Genomic DNA, 13656 nt, shown 5'->3' on the forward strand with positions numbered 1-13656 from the left:
AGTCTAACTACATATCCTATTGGCATAAGACCAAGGCACACATAAAGAATATCCTAAAACAGGGGTGTATATCATACCTGGTTTGGGCCATTAGGAATGAAATTTGCCAATTTGGGACATTTTGCGGGTTAGGACTAAGCCCAACATACAGTAGTTAGTGGTAGAAGGCTCCTAAGCGAAAAGCTAGAATCAATTGGGTTGACCTCATAACCATGAATAACTAGGCAGCAGAGAGTTTGTATTGATTCTCATTTGGGAGCCAAGTATTCCAAAGTTTCTACTTTTAGGACTCAAATTTGAAAGAGAATGAATTCAAGTCCACGAAATCCCGAAGAGTATGAGTTCTTCGCACTTTGAGTGTTCCACAAAATGAGAACCAAAGCCTTTTCAATCCCAAAACCAATACCCAATACCTTGATTCTTCGCTGTTGCTTCTCCTAGCTTGAAGATTGTAATAAAGTTTCTACCTTTGATTGTTTTTGACATTCAATCCAATTAACAATGGCGGCATCGTTATTACTTCGCCGTAGGGTTTCATCTGCCGGCGTTTCTCGCACTCTCCAAGGTTCGTTCTTCACACCCACCTTACTTCTTTTTCTTATTTTGATTGTTACCCTTGTTTTTATATGTTGTTTCTGTAGTTTAAGATATTTGATTATAAAGTTTTCATCTTTCGTTTCAGAATGTTGTTCTTGAATAAATAAAACTTGACCCAATTTGAAACAGTTGGCTATAATGGCAACACTGAGCATGGTTATTGAACTTTTGGATTGCACATTTGGATATTTAATTGACAATGCTGAAAATTTGACTTCAGAAGTTATGTTCTATGTGCTATAACTTTGAGAAATCTAGTCTGGAATGGATGTTACAAGTTCTTGGGATTTCACATTTTTGGAAGAGTTTATAGATGGATTCAGGTGTGATTGCATTGTTTGATTGTTTCATTTCCACAGGTCTACCAGGTAATGTGGAACCCTTTTGCCTGCACTTAGAATTGAAGGTTGGAGCGTTGGTGAGTGTCTCTGATAAAACAAGGTTTTACAGCAGCTCCAGTGGCACCACGAGCGTTGATTTTTTAGACCTGACGTAAGAAATTGACTAGTTTTTTCTAGGATATGTACTTGTGAGTTATGTAAAGACTTATTTGACAAAGATATAGCTACCAATCTACTAATGTGCGGCAGAGCTGTCTACATGAGTGCTTTCTATGATATTTATCTTCTTTTTAGTAGTTCAATATTAGACACTTAAACAAACATGTGATTTCCATATATTTTCATATGTAAAGAATTTGATATAATGTGATTCCAAATCTCTGAAGTTTCAAGCCCAACTCATTATGTTAATCATGGAGTTTACATACTGCTGTTATCACACGCTTATCTAGCTTCCATTTGGTTTGTCCTTAACTCCTGATTACTGAATATGGTCAATTTTCAGTTCTCCTCATACATGGTATCCAAAAGCTCGAAGTAAGCCTCGCAAGGTTATCTTGCACATGGGTCCCACAAATAGTGGTAAAACACACAATGCTTTAAAGCGACTCGAATCAAGTCCATCTGGTAGGTTGTGAGTTCTATGCTTGTAATAGGTTTTATTATTCGATTTTCTTAGGTATCTGATCTGTATAAGATCCTTTTCTTCAGGCATATACTGTGGTCCTCTGAGATTGTTGGCCTGGGAGGTTGCAAAACGGTTGAACAAGGCAAAAGTGCCATGTGATTTACTTACTGGACAAGAGAGAGAGGAAGTCGATGGTGCAAAACACAAGGCTGTGACAGTTGAGATGGCTGATGTAACCTCCAACTACCATTGTGCCGTTATTGATGAAATTCAGGCAGGTTAATGATTTATGTCAATCCAGAAGATTAGCTTCTTAACATGTTTTATGAAGCTTATAAGAATCAGTGCGTTGTTAAAATTGATATTGTTGAACATGATGGATAATAAAAGGTATATGGACTAGTGCATATTCCAAGCAAAGGATTTAGGGACTTGTGTCCAAATTTCCTTCAGAGTTATGGGTCCAAATGGCCAAGAAAGACCATCCTTTAAAGACTGGATTCAGAAAGTTTTGGCCGAGGACTCAAAACATGGTTCAGAAATTTTTATTTGTTTTCAGGATTCAGCACAGCAAGTCTATTATCATGCATGAGTTCTTAATATTAATTTCCCAGACATTGTTGTACATATTCATGCAGATTGATGATTTTTCTATTCTTTTCCTCTTGTCAGATGCTGGGCTGTAGGAACAGAGGGTTTTCTTTCACACGTGCTCTATTAGGAATTTCTGCTGATGAACTTCATGTTTGTGGAGATCCAGCTGCCATCCCACTTATTAAGAAAATGTTGAAAGTGACCAGTGATCAAGTTGAGGTAATAAGATTTTGTGCAATTGAAATCTGGTCAAGTTGTGTCTTGTTTTAGTCTGTATAGGATTAGAGGGATAGCAGAACAGCACAAATTTTTCTCTGTAACAAAGGTTTCAATTGTTCAACAACTTCTTCTATTGTGATTTATTTGGGTTGTTCAAAATTTTGAAATACCATGTTTTGACATTTAATTAACAATATCTGTAGTTACTTTCAATACACTATAACATTATTAATTTACTCAGATGTTAACATTAATGTTCATCAAGTGCTTCTATGACCCGTTTGATTTGTAAATATGCTTCTTTGCTGATTTCTGCTCTATCTGTCACAGTATTCTCTTTGTTTATCTCAAGTTATTCTTGTTCTTGTGGTCTGATTAGGTTCAATGCTATGAGAGACTTTCACCTCTTGCTCCAATGAAGGTTCCTCTTGGTTCCTTTTCTAATATAAGGACAGGTGATTGCATTGTTACATTTTCACGGCGTGAAATATACAGACTAAAGGTAATGATTACCACATTTCTTTTGGCTTATTTACATGATGGAGATATAGGTGTGTGTGAGATTTTATCTTTTTTCCTCTTTCATCATCGTTGGTCCTTCTTTGTAAATCTAAGACCCTATTTTCGACATTTACTTTTCCTGATTATCCCCCTTTTCCCCTTAACTTTCTCATTTTTATTGTTTGTGAAGGTGGTGAGTTAATTGTATGCTATATCAACATTTAAATATATAATTATGCTTTCATGTAGAACAATGACCATGAATAACCTTGTGATCAAAGGGTTGGAATGTTGCTTAAATGCTGCGTAGTCTCTTAGATAGCTAGTTTAGTTCTTTTGGGTCCAATAACGATAACAGTTTTTAGAAGTTCAGCTATAAGACGTTTAGCTAGAGTTAAATAAGAAAAAGGATAAGCTGTAATATCCATGTTTGTGCAAGGCTGGGTTAACCTAAATATTAGTAAGAGCTGTTTGAGGATGTATTTCATATCTATTAAATGATTCTTATTGAGAGGCATGGCTTTTGCAAGATGGTTGAATGGGAAGAAATCATGGGTTTTAGGATTCTCTGAAAATGATGTACATTTGGAATAGACTCAGAAGTTGGCCACTAGAAAGAAAATTGAAATGATGGTCATTGGTGAAGAAACTACCATGTTTTGTGATTTCAATAAAATTTTGTCCATTTTGCAATAATGTCTTTAGTTTTATTTTTTCGTCTATAGCTTTTCATTTTTGATGCTATTTTAGTGTTTGCAGATGTTCCTTTTCTTTCGTGACTCATTATGTTTACTGTGTTATTTCTGAACTAGTCTAAGTCTGTATACTCTACTATATTGCTAGAAAAAAATTGAAAGTAATGGAAAGCATCTCTGTTCTGTCGTGTATGGTTCACTTCCACCAGAGACTCGAACCAGACAGGTATGAGTTTTTTCTTGCATTCTTAGATGTTCTTATATTCTTGCTTCATATTGGCACCCTTAAGGAGTTTCATGATATGCTTCTTGGTACACCGTTTTAAATGAACAGAACTACCAGCTCAGATTTCAAAGTTTGGATGTTTATGCTATTAATTACTAATTTGTAGTTTCAATCCCCTATAAGCACCATATGTGGTTCCTGTGGATTGGCTGAGCTGATATACACCTTAGTATTGCAGGCAACAATGTTCAATGATTCTAGCAGTGAGTTGGATGTTCTGGTAGCAAGTGATGCCATCGGGATGGGTCTTAATCTGAACATATCACGAATCATATTTTCAACGATGACAAAATTTGATGGTATTGAGAACCGGGAACTCACTGTACCAGAGATCAAACAAATTGCAGGTGCTTTTCATTTGGTCACTTTATTGTAGATGCTTTAAACTTCTCAACCATGGAGCTGCATTTAAATCAATCCTGAAGCTTCAACACATGCTTGCTTTTAAACATGTCATTATGCCTCAAGTCCTTGAAAAAAAAAAAAAAAACAAAAACTAAAAACTTATCAAGCAAACGTATCCTTGGTACTTCATAAATCTTGTCTGCATAGGAAAAGGTTACCTTAACATGAAGAGGTAAAGTTATAGGTTGCGTTGTTCTGTATGCTATATATGTTCTTGTGTTATGACTACAACTTGTATATCGTGATTCATAACCTTTATTTCCTTTGGTTGAAACACTATGTTCTGTGTTTATTGATAGACTTACTAGCTTTTCTTTTAGGAAGAGCTGGCAGGTATGGATCAAGGTTTCCTGTCGGTGAAGTGACTTGCTTAGATGCAGCTGATCTGCCTCTTCTGGATTCATCACTAAACTCCCCATCTCCAACTCTTGAGGTGATTATCCTATATCAAAAAAGCAATTTACACAGAACATTTATTAAGCTTTTATCTGTTATAATGTATCCACTTCTAGATCTTCGTTTCTCATTTACCATCGCTATGTTTTGCTGTTCTTCTAACTAGGTGCACTCTGTAATGCAGAGGGCTGGATTATTTCCTACCTTTGATCTTATGTATATGTATTCACGTTTGCACCCAAATAGAGGCCTCTACCAGATACTGGTAGGATTTAATTGCTTTATTCTTTACATCCTGTGGGCTGCATCTATTCCCATTTGTTGACTTTTATATCATCGAGGTGCATGCACACGGGCCTTTTAATGTTTATGTACTTAATGTGATTCTCAGAGTGATTAGGTTCACTAAATTAGCATGTGATGACATATTTTGACAACTAATTTCGATAGTGCAAAACCTAGAGTATCTTTTAAAGCATATTACAGGAAAGCTTGCTGATTATTAGAACTACTACAAGAGTAAAAAACTATGGGATCTACAAGAGTAAAAATTCGATAGTGTAGGGAAAATTTCACTTTTAAGGTTATCTTCTGGTTACATTTTGCTTCTATTCTCTATAGATAATTTTATACCTTATGTTTAAACCAATGAAATATAAGATTTTATTATAGCAGGGTTTGTCTCTAATATAATATGAACTTAGAGGTGATGTACATATCTTGTTTGAATGATACTAAGACTTGGGTCTAGGTTCTGAGGTTACTTGTTTAATGTCAACTTTGAACACTATTTAAGTGAACAATTCATCAAAATTACTTTAATTGTTGAAATCAATTCCATTTTAGTTTAAGCTTTTCTATATGCATATTTATGGTCATTTTCCCCCATTTGTTCGCAGGAGCATTTTGTAGAGAATGCAACATTGTCAGACAATTATTTCATTGCTGATTCTGAAGAAATAATGGTATGCCGTGCCTCATACTTTTAAAAGAGTGCATTTTTGTTAATTATTTAGATTGTCAACCTCATAAGATTCTTTGTTCCTCTATTGTTCTATCCTTTTGAACAGAAAGTTGCTACTCTGATTGATGAGTTGCCTCTCGGGTTGCATGATAAGTATCTTTTCTGTATAAGGTAAATGACGGAGAAACTTCTAAGTGCTTACTTAGTTTATCTCTTCTAAGTTTTAGAATTAGCAAAAGTCTGCCAAGATATCTGTTTTTATTTTTGTTTTTTATTTTATTTTTATTTTAGAATAATTTGGGATTCTGCTGTGCAGCCCGGTTGACATGAATGATGACATTTCATCCCAGGGTCTCACACAGGTAAGATTATGTTACTTTGCTAGGGTGCACTGTATTCTTATGAAAGGTTCATTGGATATATAACAAATCTTTCCTGTGTCAGTTTGCTCAAAATTATGCAAAAAGGGGGATTGTGCCACTCCGAGAAATCTTTACACCAGGGACACTTCAGATACCAAAAACTCCAGCTGCACTCAAAGAGCTTGAATCCATTCACAAGGTAAACATACTTTATTTAAATTACTAAGTTCTAGATTGTACATTTTAGGTTCTAGAAATGGTTTCCTGAGATATCTTTCAGCTATTTATACTGTATATGTGTACTTTTTTTTTTTTTCACTTGACTGGAAATACTCGAGTAGTGTCGTTTTAGGGTTGAATAAGCTAGAGGAAATTTGGTTTCTTTCCGGTTTATCCTTTAGCATTGTCAGAGACTTATTATCTCTAGGTCCTTTGTACTTATTCTTATGATGTAGTTACAACTTTAGGTTGCCTTGTTTAGCTTGCAATGTGGTTCTTTAGACCAAATAGGGCTCTCTAAGATTGGCTCAATTTTATCGTAGCCCTCCTAGGGTGAGCTTATCTAGCTTGTAATGATTTCAACTTATGAATTGACACAAAAAAAAAAAATCTATATGGCTTGGTGCAAAAACATAAATGGTTTCTTTCACTTGAGCTTCTCCAAGAAGATATAGCTTATACTACGTGGATGAGTTTCTTACTTTCTTATAAACTGTCTCTTTTCCGGTGAAAAAAACTGAAGGTATTGGATCTGTATGTTTGGCTGAGTTTCCGATTAGAGGAGTCATTCCCAGACCGTGAGCTGGCATCTTCACAGAAGTCCATCTGCCACATGTGAGCTTACCTGCAACTGACATTGTTTTCTTGGTTTCTGCTTGCTTGATGTTTATTATTCATTCTACTTTCAAAATTGTAGGTTGATCGAAGAGTTTCTAGAAAGATTTGGTTTGCAAATGCACAAGCCCAAGGCCAAGAGATTAGCTTCAAAACCTACCTTAACTTCCTTACTGTCCCAAATAAACAGAACCCACTTGTGAGATATATCTATCATTCCTTCAGTTAGATCATGCAGAAGCTTCAGAAAACTTGGATTTCTTAGAGATAACTACCTTCAATTGATATCTAACCATACATCAACTTCTAAGATAGAGCAATAAGCCCTATTCTTTCAAGAAAAGCTGGTGGCTTCTCATTTGTATTTTATACTCTTTTTAGCAAAATGTAAAGTAGCCACAATTGTAATCACTACAATTGGTAATCATTCTATTTGTTCTTCTTGTATACAACATGGGTGATAGCAATGTAATGAAAGTAGTGGAAGAGTATTCTTCAAGTCTCTTTTTCTGGAGTTTGTAGGAACTAGGAAGTTATAATATGAACCTGATTACATTCTTTTTTGCTTGGCGAAACATGACATGGTGTGATGATTCCCACCAAACAACATCGTTTTAGATTAACCGAGATGAAAATAACAAAGACCGATTTACCAAACAAATTGCTCTATAGGCACTATGGTCTGTTTTCCTGTTAATTTGAAATTGAGTGTCTTTGATATTTGATCAAAATGAGATGCCATGGTCTCTAACTGAATCAGAATTTTGTTTCATTCGAGAAGTACAAGTGTTACTGCAGACATGAATTTGCTTATAATCCCTTATATACCTAGCCTTAATTCTTACCCATCTTCAATACCAGATATCAGGAAGAGCTGATTAAACGGTGTCTTGCTCTTTTGCCTGCAACATCAACTTCTGAATAAGTTTCGTATTTTCCTGTACTCTTCCCTGCAATTCCTCCGTAAACATCTTGTATGTGCTGACCTTGGGAACAAAACCACCTCCTCAAAGAAGGCACAAGTGTTTTCGAGTTTACCATTCTTGCACACCCTGCGTAGTGCGTATCAAGAGTGAATAGGTTCCAGCGTCGATACGTTATACATGTCATTCTCAAACATGTAGTCCAACAAAAGTAGAGCACCTTCATCCTTTTCTTTCTGCAGCACATCTTCAACAACGGGGCGTATGTCTGAGCATCCAACTTAGAGCAAGGATTCGAACAAGAACAAGGCGGGGAAGAAGGGGATGATCCATCAAGTGAGGTATTTGGATGGCAATGCTGGTGAGAGGTGGTTGATGAGGTGAAAACGGTTAAGGATAATGCCAGGTTGTTGGTGGTGGTGAGTTGAACATGGCAAAGAGGAACAAGGACAAGGTTGTGGACGAGTCTAATAGCAAAGCTAGTGAGAATGATCAATTGGATGGTCATGAGTTGAACTAAAAGAATTGTTGGAGATGACAAAGAATTGTTGTGTCTAGTGTACGAGGAACTCTGGCTTGGAGTTCTTATTGTCAGTGTTTTTGGTGGTTAATTTGTATGCCAGTGCATTCAAATCAAAGCCATGCTGTGGCAGGGTTCATGGTAGATTTTTCTGTTAGGTTTTATGCAACGGTAAGAGGAAAGCTGTCTAGATTAACACTGATCACTGATAATTTGCAGAGACGGAAGATTGTGATCCACACATAACACATGGAGATGAAACTCATCATCCCCGAGAACAAAATCATTAAGGTACATATTTTCAACCTTGAGAAGTCTGCCAACAGAATTCCAGAACCATGGCAACCCCCAAAAGAGAACCCAAATTTCAGCCACAGCCCAGGTTGGCAGAAAAACCCTGCATCAGAACTCATAATTCCTGTGTCACTTGATCGCTTCTAAGACTACAATCAGTGTTTAACTTAGACCACTCTTTAGGACAAATCCATCTCAACTGCACCGTGATATTAGTTCATACTCCTAATGGATTCAAATCGTTCATAAGCTTGGCCTCATAGAACATTCAAACCTTATTTAAAACTGTAACGGCATCCCCAATTCCAATGTACCTTAACAAAACTCGTTTTCCAGTGGCATAAGCCTCAACTTTAAAGTTGATGTCATAAACGGACTAAAACTGAGATCTACAATCAGTGCTCAAACACCATAGAGCTGCCACTGCATGCATTCCCAAGAATTTAGCATTCACATCAGAAAACTTTTGAAAGCAGATCCCTACAAATGTCAACCCTAGTAAGCAAAATATCTTATTTTTAAAACTTGGAGAAAAGCCTAAATTGGCAAATCTTGTAGGACGACTAAAAAAAATCTCGATTCTCGCACATTGAAACTTGAAGTCAAAACTGAACCAGCATTTCAAGTTTTTGCTTCAAACCACTCTTAAGAGAATACATCAGAGTGAAATTTGATTCCATTTGTGCACCTCAATATAGAGCAAAACCAAATTGTACATGATATTGATTATATGATGATGGAGTAACAAGGTATACAAATTTGCTTCCACTTTCTGATATGAATGCTTTCACAGGGTGGTGATCCAACAGTTCGGCTTCGACTGAAGCATACATGGGCTGGGATTTTCTTCAGGGAATTTGGCTGCAAGATTGAGATACCCCATGTACTTAAGATAATGGAAAGGTTGAGATTTGTAGACCTCAATGTATAGGTCTTTTTTTTAGATGGTCCAATACATCCAGCACGTTTTCTAAAACTACCGAGGAATATGATCAAATAAAACCTAAATACAAACTTTACTGAATATACGTATGCACTATTATTCTGCAACTTAATAGTTATATTACTTCCTCTAAGTCAAAAAGAAACGGAAAAAAGAAAAAAGAAAAAGGAGAGGTATTTATTCTAAGAAATACTTGCTCATTGATCATTTTTGATGAATAGAAATACTTGTTGGAGAGAGCCTGATCCTGCAACAGCTCTAAAAAGACTCATGCCACTTGCTTATGACTGTGAAAACCCTCATCAACCACCACATATGATCACTGCAATGGAATAAAGGTAGTCATAATTTTCCAAAAACACATCAGAGATCAAAATTTCCATCTGTTAATGGAACCATATATTAAGATCCAAGTTTTTTCATAATATAAGTTTCGAGTTTAATTAGTTTCTTCTCTTTCTGCTAGTGCCACTAGACATTTTAATGGTAAAGCAAATTAATTAATGCTTGCTTGCATGAATCTACAACAGAAAAGTTGAACCAAAATGTAGGTAACATCAATCAAAATGTTGGTAATAAAGTTGAACCAAATATTAATTCTGGATAATATTAACCAACTTGTATGGACTATGAGACTACCTTGATTTGCAGTGCCACGCTAACTGCTACCAATATTCTCCTACACAGTTGGATCAACTGATAATCAACAATGAAGACGAAGAATTGTAACCGATCGAATATCAGTATTCCTCATCATCAGCAACAGGCAACAGGACTGTTGATTCTATCTGTCCACGATAACACAAAGCAACTCAGGAAAGGCCTTTAAGTTCTTCCACGAATTATATTATGCTTGTTATTTTCTGCCGTGAAATGTTTGTTGAATTCTTAGACCGCTTCAGATTAAACATATTATTGTATCTCTAGATTTGAACAGGATACAAAAGGTATTTTTACAAATCCTACATGTTGGTTTCTAAGAACCTGCCTTTATGTAATTAAGATACGTAAGTTAATGGCAAAGTTGAAATAATTGAGATCACAAAGTATAGGTATTTAAACTGAGGATAATCCAACGGTTCCAATGTGCTTATACTAGGAAGATTTTTCTTAAAGTGATACATTTCATATTCCATGTGCTTAATCCTGGACCATGTGGACAATGCAACATCAATGCCTTTTTAAAATGAGATGTTTCGATAAAATTGTAGACAATAACATATGAGAGCTTGAGCCTAGGCAAGAGTATATAGCTAGAGGATATAGCATTTACCTTCGCTTCTAGCTTATTTGCGGTCGTCTCAAATTCGGTTAAATCAGCATTCAGCATGTAGCCAAATTGGCCAGAGTCTGTCACCTTTCTGAGTAGAAAATCTATAGTCCCCACTGCTGATGTAAGAAAAAAAAGAATTGGATCATATCAATCATATAGCAAAATAGTAAAAAAATCGACAAGAAAAAAATGATAACAATGGATCATATCAACAAAGACGTATTACCACCAATATTCTCCTATAAGAATGGGATCAATTGAGAACAAATTCACTAATTTTGATACCACAAAGCAATCATTCCTATAAGACATGGACTCTACAGAATTTTAGAACAGGGAAGACAGCCAAACCTGAAAAGAGCAGCTAGTCTGCCAAAAAAACATGGGATATATTTATAGAACTATGGTGCACTGGCTAGTGAGGTAGAATCATGATTCACCATAGTTGAAAGCCAATTGGGAAAAAGGTCAATATTGGCTTCCCAATCAGAAGTCTGGAAGATATGATCCGCCATTACAATCTGTTTTGAATATTCATTCGGTGGTCGGCATGGAGTTTGTCTTTGATATTTGATCGAATGAGATACCATGATCAGAATTAGGTTTCATTCGGAAAGTATAAATTTTACAGAAAACACATGAATTTGAAATCTAACCAAGTACCTAACCCTTACTCATTAAAGAGTTAAGTTGCCTTTCTCTTTTGCCTGCAACATCAACTTCTCAATATCTTTCTTCTTTTCCTCCATACTCTTCCTCTGCAATTCCTCTATCATCATCTTGTATGTGCTGTCCTTGGGAACAAAACCCTTCAATACCATCTCCTCAAAGAAGGCGGAAGCGTTTTCAAGTTTACCATTCTTGCACATCCCGCGTACCAAAAGCGCATAGGTCCCAGCATCAATACTTATGTCATTCTTAAACATGTGGTCTAACAGAAAGTAGAGCACCTTCATCCTCTTCTTTCTGCAGCACATCTTCAACAAGGGGGCATAAGTCTCAACATCAGGCTTGCACGAATCCTCCATTTTTTTCAGCAACTTGAGAGCACCCTCTTCCTGCGAATGCTCGCAAGCACAAGAAATCAAGGTGTTATAGGTCACAACGTTCGGTTTTACACCCTGCTTTGTCATGTCCTCAACGACTTCTTGAACATCCTTAAGCCTGCCAGCTTTACCAAGAATGTATAGCAAAGAGCTGTAAAAGGATACATCAGGAACAACACCATTCCCTTTCATTTCCTCATAAACCTCCAAAGCCTTGGTTATCTCCCTTGCCTTCCCCAAAGCATGCAGTATGACAGTGTAAGTCACAGCATTCGGCGCGCAACCCTTTCCCTTCATTTCACTAACAACTTCATCAACTTTCCGAAAATCCTTGTCACTACAATAAGCCTCAACCAAACAAGTATAAGAGAAAACATCAGGGCGAAACCCATGTCTCTCCATCTCCTCCATTGTGCTCCTAGCAATATCCATCTTCCTATTCTTACACCACCCATGTATCAAAATATTAAAACTGTGATCATTCACAGGTACAGATTCCTTGAACTCCAAGAAAGCTTCTTGCGCAAGCTCAACGCTCCTCTCCTTCACCAATGCACTCAAAAGAGTGTTCAAGGCCACAACATCTTTGCTCAATCCGAACCTCTCCATGCCCCGAAACGCCTCGATTGCTTCTTTGTGCTTACCACCCTTTGCAAGCCTCCTAAACACCTTTGTCAATGTCTCCAATGACACATATCCTTTTCCAATCCGATCCATTTCCTCAACAACATCCCACATAAGTTCGAAATTTGTCGACTTTCCCAACACATCAACAATGGAGTTATAGGCCTCATGACAATGCACATAACCTGTTCGACGTTTTGCCCAAGTGAAAAAACCCAAAGCAGGGACCCAATCATTGCTAAACCTCATCAAAACCCGTTGCACCAGACCATCTGACACCTCAAAATCACACCTTTCCAACGCTTCAGCTGCGTTTTCCGGCGAAGGGTACCGGAGCTTCAAGATTTTGCTGATGCTTTCGAGGGTCTCGTCGGCGTCGGAAGCTGAGGGCTTGGGGGGTTTGGTGGGGTGGTTTAGGTTGTGGGTCTCGACCCAGTTGGCCAGAGAAGGGATGACGAAGTCGTCGTCGGAAGAAGAAGACGCGGCGGGTTTTGGGTGGTTGGAGTCGAAGAACTTGACCCAGCTTGGAAGCTCCGGTGACTCGGGTGTGGTGCATAGAGGGTTTAAGAAGTGACGCAGGGATTTGATGTGGGGTTTTAGAGACGAATGGAGCTTGAGATTTTGGAGCCTTGTTGTGAGCATTTTGGGTGAGAGCAAAGTGAAATGGCTGCTCTTCAGTGAAGGAGGAGGAGAACCTTTTATGAAAATGGGGTCCGGTTCAAGGGACATATTTTTTACACTAATTTTTACACTTCTTTAAGGCCGTTAGATATAAGAACTTTCAATGGTTACGATTAATTGTCTTTAATGACATGACATATCTAAATCTATTTCATCACAACAAAAAATTAAAATAATATTAGATTTCCTTATATAAAAAAATCAAAATAAATCAAAACATGATTACTGTTATAGAAAGAATTTCATCTTCTGAACAAACACTCTTCGATTCTTTTCATGTTGTTCAAAGAAGAAACCGTTAATTTCACTTTTAAAACCTGAATCATAATATATACATTAAGAATATTCAACTCTAATCCCATGATTTCATAATCAGTATTCAATTTTTATTTTCCTTGTAAGCTCATCTTTTTACTAGGAAAAACAATCTTCATTCGATCTAACTAGACTCGGCTTAAGAAAATTTAGGTTTTTTTTTTTTTTTTCATCTGAATTTGTACAACCCTACTAATTGATTGCAATTGGAAGAA

General features: G+C 36.8%; 2 protein-coding genes across 2 annotated transcripts; one reads left to right on the forward strand and one right to left on the reverse strand.

Annotated features, from left to right (window-relative positions):
* The first annotated feature begins 214 nt into the window (after positions 1–214).
* On the forward strand, positions 215–7324 carry LOC101315328 (ATP-dependent RNA helicase SUPV3L1, mitochondrial-like). Its single transcript, XM_004296584.1, has 16 exons — positions 215–565; positions 957–1089; positions 1444–1565; positions 1650–1840; positions 2239–2379; positions 2759–2881; positions 3724–3801; positions 4040–4208; positions 4587–4699; positions 4847–4927; positions 5562–5627; positions 5733–5797; positions 5943–5988; positions 6071–6187; positions 6731–6822; positions 6905–7324. The coding sequence occupies exons 1-16, from the start codon at positions 502–504 to the stop codon at positions 7023–7025; spliced, it is 1722 nt and encodes a 573-aa protein (XP_004296632.1). The 5' UTR covers positions 215–501; the 3' UTR covers positions 7026–7324.
* Positions 7325–10797: 3473 nt separating this feature from the next.
* On the reverse strand, positions 10798–13174 carry LOC101297828 (pentatricopeptide repeat-containing protein At3g22670, mitochondrial-like). The gene is made up of 2 exons (XM_004297967.1): positions 11450–13174; positions 10798–10891 (listed from the first exon to the last, which is right to left on the reverse strand). Exon 1 carries the CDS (start codon positions 13172–13174, stop codon positions 11453–11455), a length of 1722 nt encoding a protein of 573 aa, XP_004298015.1. The 3' UTR covers positions 10798–10891; positions 11450–11452.
* Positions 13175–13656: the final 482 nt, after the last annotated feature.

This window comes from Fragaria vesca, linkage group LG4 (assembly GCF_000184155.1).
Source record: "Fragaria vesca subsp. vesca linkage group LG4, FraVesHawaii_1.0, whole genome shotgun sequence".
NCBI classification, from domain to species: Eukaryota; Viridiplantae; Streptophyta; class Magnoliopsida; order Rosales; family Rosaceae; genus Fragaria; species Fragaria vesca.